Source organism: Gigantopelta aegis, chromosome 14, assembly GCF_016097555.1.
Source record: "Gigantopelta aegis isolate Gae_Host chromosome 14, Gae_host_genome, whole genome shotgun sequence".
In the NCBI taxonomy this organism is placed as follows: Eukaryota; Metazoa; Mollusca; class Gastropoda; order Neomphalida; family Peltospiridae; genus Gigantopelta; species Gigantopelta aegis.
Window position 1 is genome coordinate 58,364,103 of NC_054712.1, and position 18,652 is coordinate 58,382,754.

The 18,652-nt window shown below is 37.9% G+C and overlaps 1 protein-coding gene across 1 annotated transcript in view; it reads right to left on the bottom strand.

Annotated features, from left to right (window-relative positions):
- The window catches only part of LOC121389363, a 159,054-nt gene that overhangs the window by 84,929 nt on the left and 55,473 nt on the right, over window positions 1-18,652 (bottom strand). The window contains exons 26-35 of the mRNA XM_041520958.1: window positions 18,127-18,311; window positions 17,429-17,543; window positions 16,677-16,870; window positions 14,417-14,531; window positions 10,904-11,085; window positions 7,815-7,929; window positions 5,545-5,873; window positions 4,616-4,730; window positions 2,673-2,893; window positions 361-475 (exon numbers count right to left, since the gene is read on the bottom strand). Coding sequence (XP_041376892.1) covers window positions 361-475; window positions 2,673-2,893; window positions 4,616-4,730; window positions 5,545-5,873; window positions 7,815-7,929; window positions 10,904-11,085; window positions 14,417-14,531; window positions 16,677-16,870; window positions 17,429-17,543; window positions 18,127-18,311 — 1,686 coding nt within the window. The remainder of the gene's footprint in view (window positions 1-360; window positions 476-2,672; window positions 2,894-4,615; window positions 4,731-5,544; window positions 5,874-7,814; window positions 7,930-10,903; window positions 11,086-14,416; window positions 14,532-16,676; window positions 16,871-17,428; window positions 17,544-18,126; window positions 18,312-18,652) is intronic.

Below are 18,652 nucleotides of genomic sequence, written 5' to 3' on the forward strand. Positions count from 1 at the left end.
TTTGATTCTACCCGAAGCTAATGGATGTGGGGGCATGGAAAAACTTTTGGATTTGAATCTACCCGAAGCTAATGGATGTGGGCATGGAAAAACATTTGGATTTGAATCTACCCGAAGCTAATGGATGTGGGGGCATGGAAAAACGTTTGGATTTGAATCTACCCAAATCTAATGGATGTGGGGGCATGGAAAAACGTTTGGATTTGATTCTACCCGAAGCTAATGGATGTGGGCATGGAAAAACGTTTGGATTTGAATCTACCCGAAGCTAATGGATGTGGGCATGGAAAAACGTTTAGATTTCAATCTACCCGAAGCTAATGGATGTGGGCATGGAAAAACGTGTAGATTTTAATCTACCTGTTGTTGCATCTGTACGCCCCCTGTGAGCCACTCTCACATTCACATTTGTAGTCGCATCCGTCGTACCATGACTGTCCCTGGGTGTAGGACTTCCCCTTGTATACACACACATCTGCAAGAGAAGTCAGGTGCCGGTTGCAATCTGTTTCATTCTGTTTTAAAGTCACAGACTCTAGTTTCAACCCATGAAAATGGACGCTAAGTTTGGTTAATCTACAAACCTGTAACACATCTTGATAAAGTTACAACAGGGTGAATCAAGAGTCTGTGACGTTGAAATATACTTAAAAAATAGAGTAGAGCTCCTCTCCACAACTGTAATTGTTTTTTGTTGGGTTTTTTTTATCTACACTGTTTTCATATCCTTATTTTGTCAGTCATCTCAGCTTATCTTGAGATGCTGTTAATCATTTTTATCATCCATTGAGGGTTTTTGTAGGAGATATCACTGGCACTATAATTTGTGATGTCTCCTGCAATATTCTCCTAGGATATATCACTTCTTGTAAACTTGATTTGTCAAATTTGAATTACACGACATTATTTTGTTAACGTCACAGTGTATGTTTCAGCGCTATACCTATCATTAGTGACGTAACGCCACTGACGTTCTGCTAGTTAACGAGTCTATACTGCTGCCAAATATAGTGACATTCAACCAACATTACTGACATTGTTTACAATTGTCAAAATGAAAATAATAATAATGGATGATAAAAAGAATACCCCCCTCTTGTCTTGTGATATCATAATTTATCAACACTCGATGAAAGTATAAAAATCCTCGGCAAGCCTTGAATTTCATACTTGTGTTTTTAGACACAGACATTACTTATTATATATAACTGTTACAATATATTTCTCAGAGGTACGTGAATTTATAAAATTAAACAAAACAATTCCTGGTATTAGAAACACCAGGATGACCAGAAACACTTCAAATGTAAGGAAAAAGATAATTTAAACAATAAAATCTAAATTATGTCTCATTTCAGTTATCAAAATGGCTCTAGCAGTCACTTTTTTAATATCAGTACAGAACAGAACTTTTCTAATCCATTTACTACTGTAGATCAACTGTCATGAGACCCTGTATTTAAATATTTAATATGCCTGGGGTCAGATATCCTCTATGTAAATGGGGTGACATCTAGCTCAGTGAGTAGAGCACCTGTCTGAGGTGCATGCATCGTAGGATCAAATCTCATCAGTGCACCCATTATCTAATTGGGTTTTTTCCACATCTCAATCAGTGCCACATGACTAGCATATCAAATACTATGGCATGTGCTGTCCTGTCTGTCAGAAGGTGCCAAAGTTTCTGCCAGAGGGTTTTCGAAGGGTAAAATTATGTACCCTAAAATCGTGGAAATTTATGGATATATTTATATAATTTTTAGAAAGATTATATTATGAGAACTGTTGTTTAAAATTTGTCAAAGTACATCAAATGCAGTGTCCAAGATGAAAAGATTTTAAACTCATAACTACCAAGAAGGGGTACTTATTATATCTTTTGTTTTTTATTACATACCCTCAAATTATGTTCTGGCAGAAAGCCTGAGTGCATATAAAAGATCCCTTGCTACTAATGGAACAATGTAGAAGGTTTTCTCTCTACGATTATATGTCAGAATTACCAAATGTTTGACATCCTACAGGCAATGAATAACAAGCATTCTGGGAGTACTTCTAAAGTAATACACGTCCCCTACTGGGCTCAATTGGGGGTTTTCGAATCTCCATGAAAGTTAAAACTTGATCTGTAACAGTACATGATAAAGCTATGTAGTAGTGTTGGTATAAAGTGCTCCTACTTGTTCTCAGTGGTGGTTGATTTGTATCTGTCACAGCTATATACAAAATGTTATCTGAATATCTTCAGTCATTGCAAAAAAAAGTGTCTGGAAAACAAATTTTTCATATCTCCTAAGTTCAAGGGCTTTAAATCTGTGAAAAATGGGTAAATCACCATGAAGTCAAACATGATCTGTAACAGAAGACAAAATTTCAGCCCAATATCTTGAGGCATTGCACAAAAAAATCTTTATATCTAAGTTCAAGGGTCATACATGTAACTCTATCAAATATGGGTAAATCACAATAAAATATCTCAAGACATTGTGAAAAAAAACACATCCAGAAAACTATATGTGGGCTAAATGGATAAACAGACAGACAGAAGGACGGAGATGAAACCTATAGTTCCCTCCAGTTGGGCTGGTAGGGGAGTAATAGATCAGTGTGCTCTAGTGATAACATTAAACAAAACAAACTTTAACTCTTAAGCTTTCCTCTGCATGACTCACCTTTTGGTGTTGGTGATGGGCGAGTTCCAGGAATGGGAGTCTGTCCTGGTACAGTTACACCAGGGCTTGGAGAGAGGCCTGGCGGGTGGGGCGTTGGGGTGTTGTGTCCAATCGGCACACCGGGAGTGGGAGAATTGATACACTCCAACTTGTTACAGCAGGGATTCACAGGGTCTTTGACTAATCGACATTCTGGTCTCGAGTTTACAAATGTTGGACATCTGTAAATGTAAGAAATTGATATTTCAAATACAGTAGAATCTCATTGGTTTGAATTCGGAAGGGTTGAAGTCCTGAGTTACGCTTACATGAGGTTGACTGAATGTTTAGGATGAGCTACCTGATGGGTCGAACACTTTCTCGAGCACCGACGGGGACCGAGCCAATGGGATTCAACTGTATATAATTCCAGATAAAAGAAGATGCAATTTTCAGCCCATTTCCGCAGTTTTTTAAAAAGTGACTATTGCAGCATAAAAACAAGACTGAAAGGTTATTTTGCTGTATGTATGTATGTATATTTGAAATGTTGAAAATGTTAAATACTGGCAGATAATGCACACCAGGTGTATACATTTTGCCGTCATTGATGAGCTTTACCAATGGCAGCAATTTTTATCAAATGACCTGTGGCAATTTACATTTTAATGAGAGTAATTGTGGTCTGTGCCGTCGTTAAGTTCAAGCCCTGTTAATATACAGTATAATGGCTAGAACTAGTAGAAGATAAAGATGATGTAAATGAAAGCCTTGGTATCAAGTCTTCTTAAAGACATTACTAGATGGTCTGTAGGAATGGACGTGATTTATTTTTCAGGCTAGTTTACAATATAATTGTTAGAAAATTGTACTCGAGGACACCTAAATATAAAAATGTTTACCCACTCCACTTCAGTAAGACAATGAAATATAAACATGTTGACCCAATCCACTTCAGTAAGACAATGAAATATAAACATGTTTACCCACTCCACTTCAGTAAGACAATGAAATATAAACATGTTTACCCACTCCACTTCAGTAAGACAATGAAATATAAACATGTTTACCCACTCCACTTCAGTAAGACAATGAAACTTGAAAAATGTTGCATTACAAGGATACAAGCGTGAGTGATATTTTTCATTCAACAATGATGTGATGTAAAATCTGGTATTTGTTTGTATCGTTCTCCTCCACCCGTACAATGCTTAGCTTAGCTTAGTAACTGGTTTAACGTGTCCATATACCACTAGGGTTTCGACACACCTATCCCGAGTCCGGCCTCTGATAATGCCAAGACCACTCAAACCCCTACCGTCTCTAAAATTACACAATGTTTCTGTCAAAAACCCTGAATGAATTAATGTTTAATGACCAATATACTTGTTGATATCAAGCAATAATGTGCATTAAATATTGTTGAATATGCATACCAGTCTGAATGCCTTGCACGAGCATTCCATTAAAGAGACCGGCCTCGGTGGCGTCGTGGCAGGCCATCGGTCTACAGGCTGGTAGGTACTGGGTTCGGATCCCAGTTGAGGCATGGGATTTTTAATCCAGATACCGACTCCAAACCCTGAGTGAGTGCTCCGCAAGGCTCAATGGGTAGGTGTAAACCACTTGCACTGACCAGTGATCCATAACTGGTTCAACAAAGGCCATGGTTTGTGCTATCCTGCCTGTGGGAAGCGCAAATAAAAGATCCCTTGCTGCCAATCAGAAGAGTAGCCCATGTAGTGGTGACAGCGGGTTTCCTCTCAAAATCTGTGCGGTCCTTAACCATATGTCTGACGCCATATAACCGTAAATAAAATGTGTTGAGTGCGTCGTTAAATAAAACATTTCTTTCTTTTTTTCCATTAAAGAGGGCTGAAAACAAATTTTAACATAGTCTGTATAGTTCGTTTGCACTGACCATACAAGCTTGCATATTGCTTTTCCACGCTATTAAGACTTACCTTTGACGACATTCATATTTGCCAGACAGTGCATCCGTACATTCACAGGCGTAGTCGCATCCGTCGAACCACTGTTGACCCTGACTGTACTGGACACCTTTGTACTCGCAGAAGCCTGGAAATATTACAAAACAGTGTTATATGCTACATAGTACGTCAAGACAAGACCAATGATACATGCTATATTTCATGAAAAAACACACACACACACACACACACACACTGCACACACCGTGTTTAGATGGCATAATGGTGAAACTATCAGGCTGAAGGATGACATTTGTTTGGATCACAGCCATACGAGACACACACACACACACACCCTGCACACACCGTGTTTAGATGGCATAATGGTGAAACTATCAGGCTGAAGGATGACATTTGTTTGGATCACAGCCATACGAGACACACACACACACACACACACACACACACACACACACACACACACACTGCACACACCGTGTTTAGATGGCATAATGGTGAAACTATCAGGCTGAAGGATGACATTTGTTTGGATCACAGCCATACGACACAATTATATAGCACAATTAGGGATGGGCCAATTCATTGATAAATCAATGTGCTCTAGTGGTGTTGTTGAACAAAACAAACTTTTTCTTTTTTTAACTTTAAGGAAGAGCTGTGAAAAAACTAAAGTTAAAAGTTTGGTTTGTTTAATGACACCACTAGAGCACATTGATTTAATAACCATCGGCTATTGGATGTCAAACATTTGGTAATTTTGACATATAGTCTTAAGATAGGAAACGTGATACATTTTTCCATTAGTACATGTAGCATGGGATCTTTTATATGCACAACCCCACAGACAGGACAGCACATACCACAGCGTTTGATATACCAGTCGTATTGCACTGGTTGGAATGATAAATAGCCCAAACAAAAACAAGAAAAGCTTGACTCACGTATCACAACTGGTACCGGTGTGCTGCCGTATGGTCCTGGGGTTGGAGACGGGGCGACGGCTGATCCGGTGATAATAGCAGGACGTAGAGTCTGCGCTGGGGGGGGTGTTGGAAAGTCGGTCGGGTGAGGATTAGGAGTGGGTGCGTTGGTCGGTCCTATGTGTGGTGGGGTTGCAGGGTGGCCACCACCAATGGGCGTGGGCGTGCCAAATCCATTGTGGGAACCTGTTGGTACTGGGAAGTTGCAGTCTGGAATCAAGCAGCAGGGGTCCTTGCTGTTGGTTACCATCTTGCACTGAGGTGGCAGGTTGGAGTCAAATGTTGGACATCTGTAATAAAAAAAAAAAATTTAAAATCACACGAAGTAAGCCAGGGATTTTTCCAGGCATTCTGTATGTCCGAACACAGCATCATTCCCAAAAAGGAAAGTGTCACTGAAAATTCCCAATTTCTGTACTAAAAATTCCCAATATATATATATTTATTTATGTCTGTTCAAATTAATTAATTAATTAATTTAACAGTGGTGTACTGCGTCATTCAGTAGCCTGAAAACACTGATTAACCATACGGCCAACCTGGACATCCAGAATAATAATCAGTCAAATAACCAGCTTCATATATGGAGGATAACAAACAAATTACCAGTTACTATCAAGTTTTATGTCATGAGTGAAATTATTTTCAATTGCAATGCACTTTGGTGACAACAGAACAGTATTTCATTAGTGACATAAATTTTATAATACCTGTAACTGGTACCAAGTTAATTATTCTAGCAATTGTTTTCTCTAAAAAAAACAAAATTTGTCTACAAGATTTTGCTATTTATGAATACAGTTTTAAAAGCAAAACCGACAAAAATTCAATAAGTGAAGTTATGGTCTAGTCCACTTTGGTTTGAAGAAAAATAAGTGTTTTAGAAATAACAGAAAAACCCACTCTTTTTGTGTGCAATTTAACACACAATCAGCTCAGAAATAAATAACGTGTAGTAAATTCCATAGTATAAAAAAAAAGGCGTTCCCTGTGGGACGGACTATAGTTGAATGTGTGATGTGCGTATACACCCCTGTGGGACGGACTATAGGTGAATGTGTGATGTGCGTATACACCCCTGTGGGATGGACTATAGGTGAATGTGTGATGTGCATATACACCCCTGTGGGACGGACTATAGGTGAATGTGTGATGTGCGTATACACCCCTGTGGGAGGACTATAGGTGAATGTGTGATGTGCGTATACACCCCTGTGGGACGGACTATAGGTGAATGTGTGATGTGCGTATACACCCCTGTGGGACGGACTATAGGTCAATGTGTGATGTGCGTATACACCTCTGTGGGATGGACTATAGGTGAATGTGTCATGTGCGTATACACCCCTGTGGGATGGACTATAGGTGAATGTGTGATGTGCGTATACACCCCTGTGGGACAGACTATAGGTGAATGTGTGATGTGCGTATACACCCCTGTGGGATGGACTATAGGTGAATGTGTGATGTGCGTATACACCCCTGTGGGACGGACTATAGGTGAATGTGTGATGTGCGTATACACCCCTGTGGGACAGACTATAGGTGAATGTGTGATGTGCGTATACACCCCTGTGGGATGGACTATAGGTGAATGTGTGATGTGCATATACACCTCTGTGGGAGGACTATAGGTGAATGTGTGATGTGCGTATACACCCCTGTGGGATGGACTATAGGTGAATGTGTGATGTGCGTATACACCCCTGTGGGATGGACTATAGGTGAATGTGTGATGTGCGTATACACCCCTGTGGGACAGACTATAGGTGAATGTGTGATGTGCGTATACACCCCTGTGGGATGGACTATAGGTGAATGTGTGATGTGCATATACACCCCTGTGGGACGGACTATAGGTGAATGTGTGATGTGCATATACACCCCTGTGGGACGAACTATAGGTGAATGTGTGATGTGCATATACACCCCTGTGGGACAGACTATAGGTGAATGTGTGATGTGCGTATACACCCCTGTGGGACGGACTATAGGTGAATGTGTGATGTGCATATACACCCCTGTGGGACGGACTATAGGTGAATGTGTGATGTGCGTATACACCCCTGAAAACATGTTCTATAAGCATTTGTTCCATTTTGTTACTTACTGAAACATGCCCAAAACTTATATTAGTTCCACTTTTTGAGACAGATCTTCTGAGAAAATCCCTCCCATCACTAAAACTAATTCTTCTATTTTCTCTGACTGTAGGGTTAGAGGGTACGTACCTCTGGTTACAGGTATAAATTCCCTTATCTGCATTGTCACATCTGCATTTCAAATCACAGCCATCCTCCCAGGTCTGCCCTTGCTGGTACTTCACATGTTTGTACATGCAGAAGCCTGGAACAATGGATACCAAAACATAAATAGAGGATTTGCTAAATGTGTTTTTTTAATATGGAAAATATCAACTGAGTCTACAGTAATCAGTATTTGTCAACTGAGTCTACAGTAATCAGTATTTGTCAACTGAGTCTACAGTAATCAGTATTTGTCAACTGAGTCTACAGTAATCAGTATTTGTCAACTGAGTCTACAGTAATCAGTATTTGTCAAAGCGCTGCCAAAACAAATACCAATTAACTACATGAGGTTGATATTTTACTTATTAAGAAAAACAGGTAGCTAATTCTATTTATCCTATAACATTTCTAAAATAAAATTTGAATTCAATATTTAGTAAATCACACTATTAAAGTCACCTTCATTGGTAATATGATGTAATCACGATTAGCACATATTAGTCTGACTATATCTATTGGGAATGTTACATTCACGTATACTGGTCTTGTTGGTTTGTAAACACACGACCCATTGAATTTGCATATACACTTAAATTTGCATTATTACACAGGTCAATACACTAAATAATCACAAGGTTTTATGACATGGATATCATGGGTAAGTTATAGAATAAATTATGTTAACATATTATGGACTATTCAACATGTTTTGACATTTTGCTTGTAGATGGTAAACACTGTTACATTATGAACAATCCATTGTTTGATACATTGCTTCCTATCGATACATGCAGTAGCTTTGAATTTTATAATATATATATACTCTTCAAAAAAAGTAGAGGAACTCTAATAAGAATTTACAATTGCCAAAATTGTAAGGTATATTAGCTGTGGGGAATGGTTATATGATAATAGTGAATTAATTGGGCAAACATTACAACCGGTAGTTCAGTATTACAGTAGGTTTAATGACCACCAAAGATCCTGAAGACTATTAGGGTCAAAAGTGAAATTTGAAAGTTGACATTTTTTTATCAGTAAATCGCAAATTCAAACAATAAAAATGACTGAAAACAAAACAACAACTGTATGATAAACAGAATGAAAAATATTGATAGAAATAATGTTCCACAGTGATTAATGGACTTTCCTGGAAATTGTCAAAATTGAGAATGACACGCCACACACATGTACAGGGCAACTGTGTGATGTATGTGCAAACTATGGAATGTGTTTCAGTGTGTTGATAAACAACCTGAACGTTCTTTACTAGGATGTCTGTGGTCAAAACGTATGTTCGGTCTAATAGTTGATATTAACATTAATATTTTAGGTTCCCCTACTTCAGGGTTCATAGCCTTAAAGACAAAACAAATTCATAGACCTTGAAAGACTTTTACCTGCCATTTTCATAGACTTTAAAAGACTTTTACACAGCAGTCAAATACAATAGAATGCAATAAAACATACCAAATCAGTTCATTTATGTTGCTATCCATGGCAAAAAAATTAGCTTTTTTACATGTATCATGACAGATTAAACTTTGTAACTGGAAAATATAAACAACTGTAAAAGACATCATCATTGCTTTGGCTATGATTTGTGAGAATTTAAAACTTTTAACAACTTTTATTACAATTCAAAGACTTTTAACGACTTCTATTACAATTCAAAGACTTTTAAAGACTTCTATTACAATTCAAAGACTTTTAAAGACTTCTATTACAATTTAAAGACTTTTAAAGACTTCTATTACAATTCAAAGACTTTTAAAGACTTCTATTACAATTCAAAGACTTTTAAAGACTTCTATTACAATTCAAAGACTTTTAAAGACTCCTATTACAATTCAAAGACTTTTAACGACTTCTATTACAATTCAAAGACTTTTAACGACTTTTATTACAATTCAAAGACTTTTAAAGACTTCTATTACAATTCAAAGACTTTTAAAGACTTAAAAAATAATAAAAAATCAAATTAAAAAAGACTTTCAAGGAATTTAAAGACTGATACGAACCCTGACACACGTACTTCACTGACACACGTACTTCACTGGCACGCGTACTTCACTGACATACGTACTTCACTGACACACGTACTTCACTGACACATGTACTTCAAACCCTGAATTCTATACACGTAATATGGTTCTTCACTATTTCAGCACTAGACTTTCTGGGAATTTAAAGACTGATACGCACCCTGACACACGTACTTCAAACCCTGAATTCTATAGACGTAATATGGTTCTTCACTATTTCAGCACTAGACTTTCTGCTTCTGTTTTGGTTAATATGTTACTATAGTATGAACAATTCAGTCTTGTTAAACCATTTGCTTCATCTGGATAACAATACAATAAAACTCACCATTCAGCCTTGTTTGAATTTTTCCTTCAGATTTCTTTCACCTATGCTTCTCCTACACAACATTACAATATTATGGATAATTTATTATATTCTACTACATGTATTACTATTCTATTATACACAATTCAGTCTGTTTTGACATTTTGCTTCTTTTGGAGCATGTTACAGCATTATATACAATTCAGTCTGGATCGTGTCACTGTATTATGGCCTATTCAGCCTGTTTTGACAATTTTGTTTCTGCTGGATCATGTTAATGTAGATTGTACTATATTAAATAAAATCCCATAGGTGAAAATGTTAACGTATTTGCTAAAAACCAAACCATGACCCATAAATATCAGTACTACAAACCCTCTCAAAGTATTAACTGAAGAAAGTGGAATCGTCAATGGCCTATTTTTTATATAACTGATATTATGTTCTTACAATATCCCTGGTTTCACAAAAAATTGTAGTACTTAGTTTTACAGGTAGCCCATACATGTTTCAAGTACAAGGCTATTTGAACAGTGGTACTAGATGAAACAAAATTGCATATAGCTGTAACCATACATATACATATACATATACATAAGTAAAAATAGGGCTAGTGAATTTTTAATAATGGCTAGAAAATGTTTTAAATCACTGATACCAGGGCTAATGAATTTTTATTAAAATTCTCGAAGCCCTGAATGTTCTAAATTTGCATTTACCTATTCCCGGGGTGGGTGCTGCAGTGGACAGAGCTATGCTTGGTGAGTGTGACCCTCCTACTGGGGGAATCCCAGGTGTTGGTCTGTTGGTGGGGGTCGAGTCACAGCGTGGCACTTTACAGCATGGGTTTGCAAAGTCATCAACCAGACGACAGCCGGCTGGAACATCATACTTAGGACACCTGAAAACAAACTCAGTGTAATCAATGCACTTATTATCAAATATACAAATTACTGTACTATACCATTTAGTATAACACACTATATTTCAACTATACAACTCACTTTTTATCAAATATATAACTTACTGTACTATACCATTTAGTATAACACACTATATTTCAACCATACAACTCACTTTATATCAAATATATCACTTACTGTACTATACCATTTAGTGTAACACACTATTTCAACTATACAACTCACTATATATCAAATATATAACTTACTGTACTATACCATTTAGTGTAACACACTATTTCAACTATACAACTCACTATATATCAAATATATAACTTACTGTACTATACCATTTAGTGTAACACACTATTTCAACTATACAACTCACTTTATATCAAATATATAACTTACTGTACTATACCATTTAGTATAACACACTATATTTCAACTATACAACTCACTTTATATCAAATATATAACTTACTGTACTATACCATTTAGTATAACACACTATATTTCAACTATACAACTCACTTTATATCAAATATATAACTTACTGTACTATACCATTTAGTATAACACACTATATTTCAACTATACAACTCACTATACATCGACAGTACAACTCACTTTATATCAAATATATAACTTACTGTACTATACCATTTAGTATAACACACTATATTTCAACTATACATCTCACTATACATCGACAGTACAACTCACTTTATATCAAATATATAACTTACTGTACTATACCATTTAGTGTAACACACTATATTTCAACATTACAACTCACTATACATCGACAGTACAACTCACTTTATATCAAATATATAACTTACTGTACTATACCATTTAGTGTAACACACTATATTTCAACAATACAACTCACTATACATCGACAATACAACTCACTTTATCCTGCAACTACTGTTTCTATTGACTTATTATGATGACCGATTAAACACAAATTCATAAATGTATACTGGCAGATTATGACTTATGACACATGCATGCATAGCTACATTACAAAATCATACAATGTAGCTGAAATAACAGAAATAATAGCTTTTCCCCTTGTCTGCAGAATAAAGATAATAACTAGCTAATGAGTAGGATATCAGCTTTATCCTGTTCAGGCCGAATGATAAATTCTGCTCAGCAAGCCTTGTGGAATTTCCCATTTGTGACGGTACATGCTCTTAATTTCTTTTCGCCTGAGGCGATATTAATTGTTTTAGAGGGCCGTGTGCAGTTCCAAATTGCACTTAGCCCAGGTGGGCAACTTGTTACGTAATACCCCTGCGCGACGGTGGTCGTGCTCTGTGCTTAATACACACCCAGCCAGGTGTGGAGGCCATGTGGCGAGTAGTTACGTAATACCTCTGCGAGTGCGGTTTCGACGACCGTGATTTTGGCGACCAAGGCGTCAGTAAGTCTGACGATCAGAGAACAATATGCCGGCGTGGTGGTTGTGGAAAATCCACATGATACGTGAGGTACCGCCTTGTACCCCCAGGCGATATTCGCTGTCTCTGAGAGTTTTGAATAAATAGCTAGGGTTTAGAGATATCTGGGAGAACCAAAAAGGAAGGCTTCCCGGGAACGTTAGTCCGTTTGGACTTTGGTAAATATATTATTTCTGCTCTGTTGTATAACCTTGATGTGATTGATGTGACTTTAAATATTTTAATACTGTATTATACCAATATTCTTTAGACAGTGTCTTCGGTCATCTGACGAAGTAAATCGTAGACTTATTGTTCTAACATTATACGAGCATTTGGTAATATAAAGCTTAGCCAGTCATCCTAGAGGACCTAGGTAAACTGTAGGTTATTGTCTTTATTGTGATAGGTACCAGTATTAATTCTGTGTTACAAGGTTACTGAATGAGTAGTTAGGGTTAATTAAAAATTAACCAGTTAGGAATAGTGTTGTAATTCCTTTATTAATTAAGTTCCCCTGGAAGCGTTTCTCCATTATCGCACGTGTGTGTGTTGTGTCACGGTGAAGTGATTAGCATATTGTGTAAACTAGACACCTAGAGATTAACTAATTAAGTGATCAGTTCTGGGTTGTTATTATTGTTGTTATTAATTAACTACTGCGGCAGTACATTTGTCAGCGTAGGTTAATACAGATTCCAAAGTGTATTGTGTTTTTGTTGTGTTTTCTAGTGAACTAAACGTGCTATAATCATATATACTTATATAAGATCTTATCTCTGATCATACCTAGAGACGAGCCACAGCGGGTATAACCACCCGTTACAGAGATATCTAATAGATATACAGTTAGGAGAGATATTTGGACAATCGTGTTTTATTCAGTTACGGGTATTATAGAATCCCCGTGACACCATTCTTACCATCACAGGATAAAGCTGGTACCCTATGTCATTAACTAGTTATTCTCACTATACGTGCCCTGTACAGCTGACACACTATGTCATTAACTAGTTATTCTCACTATACATGACCTGTACAGCTGGCACACTATGTCATTAACTAGTTATTCTCACTCTACGTGCCCTGTACAGCTGGCACACTATGTCATTAACTAGTTATTCTCACTCTACGTTCCCTGTACAGCTGGCACACTATGTCATTAACTAGTTATTCTCACTATACATGACCTGTACAGCTGGCACACTATGTCATTAACTAGTTATTCTCACTATACGTGACCTGTACAGCTGGCACACTATGTCATTAACTAGTTATTCTCACTATACGTGCCCTGTACAGCTGGCACACTATGTCATTAACTAGTTATTCTCACTATACGTGCCCTGTACAGCTGACACACTATGTCATTAACTAGTTATTCTCACTATACATGACCTGTACAGCTGGCACACTATGTCATTAACTAGTTATTCTCACTCTACGTGCCCTGTACAGCTGGCACACTATGTCATTAACTAGTTATTCTCACTATACATGACCTGTACAGCTGGCACACTATGTCATTAACTAGTTATTCTCACTATACGTGACCTGTACAGCTGGCACACTATGTCATTAACTAGTTATTCTCACTATACGTGCCCTGTACAGCTGGCACACTATGTCATTAACTAGTTATTCTCACTATACGTGCCCTGTACAGCTGACACACTATGTCGTTAACTAGTTATTCTCACTCTACGTGCCCTGTACAGCTGGCACCCCATGTCGTTAACTAGTTATTCTCACTCTACGTGCCCTGTACAGCTGGCACCCCATGTCGTTAACTAGTTATTCTCACTCTACGTGCCCTATACAGCTGGCACCCCATGTCGTTAACTAGTTATTCTCACTCTACGTGCCCTGTACAACGTACTTGTCTGAACACCGGTAGTTTCCCGTTGAGCCGTCTTCACACACACAGTGGTACTGACAGCCATCTTCCCACGACTCTCCCTGCTTGTATTCCATGGTCTTGTACGTACAGAAACCTGGGTGCAACAAACACAGTGAGAGCTTCATCATATTGTCGTATACTATATAACAGTATGTGGCCCTCTAAAAACAGGGCACAATATTTCAAAACTTTACGTAGCCAGAAGTCGGTTCATGCAAGGGTGGGAATTGGTGAACTATAAAAAAAGAGGAAATCTAGAGGGGTCCCAGAAATTCTTGAAATCCTAGGTTAAAATCTGTGCTATCTGACACATTTTGGAGGAAAGGACGATTAAAATGCAACGAAAAGCAATGTTCCATGAGAGGAAAACAGCTGATTCAAGGAGAATTCCCACCCCTGTTCATGTGATTTTTATCTAGGTAACTGACTGTTTTGTTTTGTGAATTATATCTACGTATCAGGTGAGTTATAATTTGAATTGAGCATAAGTGTAAACAAAAAAAATCAGTCTTGAACAGTATAAAATATATGTAGTTTTGGAAGACAATAATAAAATTTTGCTAATCCTGAAATTCTAATTTTTAATTTTAACAACTGATTGACGGTTTGTGTGAATTTGATGTTGCGTAACAGACATGCAAACAGAAGGACGGATCGCAAGAAATATTGTGCACTGAAAAAGATTACATAGTATGTCTTGTTGAAACTTAGTTTCTTGCTTAAATACTCAGTGTTCGCCACGAAAGGCGATTGATCACTTCTGCTGCTCTCCAGCCTTACCTGGGAAGTTTTATGAGAGTGTAGAATTGATCGCCTCGCAATACATGTTTAATAGATTCCATTCAAACTTCATACAATTGCCCACCTAGCTACCAGAGGCAGGACGTAGCCCAGTGGTAAAGTGTTCACTTGATGCATGGTCGGTTTGGGATCGATCCCCATCAATGGGCCCATTGGGCTATTTCTCGTTCCAGCCAGTGCACCATGACTGGTATATCAAAGGCCGTGGTATGTGCTATCCTGTCTGTGGGATGGTGCATACAAAAGATCCCTTGCTGCTAATCGAAAAGAGTAGATCATGAAGTAGCGACAGCAGGTTTGCTCTCTCTATATCTGTGTGGTCCTTAACTATATGTCTCATGCCATATAACCGTAATTAGAATGTGTTGAGTGCGTCATTAAATAAAACATTTCCTTCCTTCCTAGCTACCATGTCAGGATAGTAATTGATTTGGCTCATGGGGAAGGCTAAATATTCACTTCTCTGTGTCCCATTCATATTTAGATAAGTCAGTGAAATACAATAGAAATGTAAATGATTGGAATTAGTGGATTAATGAAAACAATACATTACAGGATGGGTAGTCCAAAATGAAAAGAAGAATTAAAAGATAAAGAAAAAGAAAGGGAAGGAAAATTAGTCACAGCTCGAAATTGGCAGGAAGCAGGTAGCCAATGCACAATATGCTTTCTCATAATCAACTTCTCAGACGAGTGGTTTTCACTTTCCATCTTATTTATGAGAGCATTCCAGATTTATGGCAAATTCTTAACTTTCAGGAGTGATAATGTAAACCTTATGATTTTATTCATGTTTGTTTATTGCATTACTGCTAAAACAAATTACATTACAAATCTAATTACAAGTCCAAGTTTGAAACTTATGAACTGCTTTCTCACTTCCTAGCAATTGCTTTCTGTTTAAAATTTTTGCTTCCCACTCCACAAAATTAATTTTAAGCCTTGTTTCTTTAACAACATCCCCGCACATTTGTAACCCACAGCTATCTAGTGTTATTTTGACTGCTGTAGCTACGTAGTGACTGGGGAAAACTTGGAGTGTTGTCTGTTTTATAGATACATCACCTGTCCTCAAACTAGTGCATATTACCCTAAGGATAGTAGTCTGGTCCGAACATCCCAACAGCCAATGGGATGTCCTAAGATTCTTTTACTGTGCACCCCTTCTTGTCCCGGTCACATGACTGTAACTTCCTTCTTTTCCCTGAGTGAATCGCACGGAGAACTGGAAGCTGGCAGGTCTGGGAAGGTATAACTACTATCCTTAGGCAAATATGCACTAGTATGAAGACGGGTGATGTTGAAAAGAAATAAGAAAGCACTCGATCTGGCCCTTGTTGCACCAGTCATGGGACATTGGTTGGGATGGGAAAATAAAGATAGAGACAATAACAAAGATAAAGAGAGGTTCTAGATGACCACAAGTTTCTTTCAATACCTGGCTTGTGTATGCTTGTCTTCACCTCAACGATTGATGTCGGGCGAGGGTTAATGTGTGGAATCAAGGCCCCCATCCCTGATGTTGATACCGTGGCGCCTGTGAAGGAACATTTCGGCACTGTACAGCAGCTTGGATCTTGGGGGTCAGGAACTGTCTTACAGCCGGTAGGCACATTTTTATATTGGGGGCATCTACAAAGTACAATACAAAAAAAAATCCTAGTTTATAGAATATGAAAATCCTAAATTGAAACACGTGGACCATATACATTACCATACTTCCATCAGAATAATTGTTCAACATTTCATCAACACCCAGGCTACCTTCTTCAGGGGAACGCCATCTCAAATCATTTTGCAATATTAGAGAATTGTATTTCCCTGTGAAAAGCAGCTAAAAATAATTTTCTTGATGTAAATGCAGTTCACAATACAACATATTTAACAAACGTTTACAGCAAAACTAAAGAAATGCTGATTAGGCCCTTTTTGAAATTAAATTAGGGTTATCTCAGAAACAAATCACATCAGGTTGAGATAGACACTTTATTGCATTAGGTCCAATGGCCTTTGATCACATACATATATGTCAGGCCAAAGTTCCATACTTAACGTTGTTTTTTGGAAAGGCCTGGATTGCACATAAAACATGTGAGGTTTTCTTTATGTTGAGGTTCAAGGTCAAAATTGACACCCAAATTATGCCCATAACTAATTAAAATGTTTGTTTTTTTAAAGTCAGGTACTAACCTCGTTAAACACCTGTACTGGTTTTTCGAAGAATCTTCACACTCGCACTTATAACTGCATCTGTCGTACCACATTTGACCCGTGTTGTAGTGGCTGCCTTTGTACTCGCAGAATGCTGTTACCAATGTCAAAAACAAACTGGTAAATTAATCATTGAAGAAAGGCATTTCCGTAATTCTACTATTTTTAATGAAAACCTGCTTGCTATACTCCCCTACTGCCATTAACAATTAGAGTCAGTTGAAAGGAGAACGAAAAATGGATCTGAATAAATATTTAGCTGTATTTACTCCGACAGATGACAAGACTTTAGTTCATAATTCTCCATGTTATTAGAACACTTTCAATACAACCAGACAAGATTATAAATCTTATTACGTGTGTGTGTGGGGATGGTATGTGTGTGTGGGGGAGGGGGTATTGTGTGTGTATGTGTGGGGGTATGTGTGTGTGTGTGTGTATGTGTGTGTGTTTGCATCCGGGTGTGTGTGCATCCGTGTGTGGGTGTGTCTGTGTGTGTGTATGTGTGTGTGTTTGCATCCGTGTGTGTGCATCCGTGTGTGTCGTTGTGTGTGTGTGTGTTTGCATCCATGTGTGTGTGTGTGCATCCGTGTGTGGGTGCGTGTGTGTGTATCTGTGTGCACGCATGTGTGTGTATGTGTTATGAAAATGTTTAGTTATCCGAGGCCGGTACTTACGAAGGTTTGGTGTTGGTGCCACTGTCGTCAGGTGGTTGTTTACCGTGATGGGATTTAGACTGGCATATCCGGTGAAACCGCTGTACGGGGCGTTGAAGTTACACACAGGTATCTGGCAACACGGGTTGTCTGGATTAGTCTCCAGGTGGCACCACTTGGCGGGGATGTTATGGTATATGATACACCTGAAAGAATGGAAGAATAAGTTTCTGGAACAAGACCTTTTGTAGATGTTTTTTGGAGCAATTTATAGTATGGTGTACAGGGTTCTAACTTAATGGTCGCCCGATCTCCCCTGGTGACTGAAAACGATGACAGGCGACTGAAAAACCACAGTAAGGATGCCCGCCTGGCAACCGATTTTTTTTTTTTTTTTAAATCAATAATTAATTAATAAATAAATAAAAGTACAGCTATGTAGCCTACTTTGCACCATGAAAAAGTGTAGGTCTGCTTTTACATATAAACATATGCTCAATATAAGAATAGGTGTAAGGTAAGTGGCATGTAAAATTGGGCACAAATT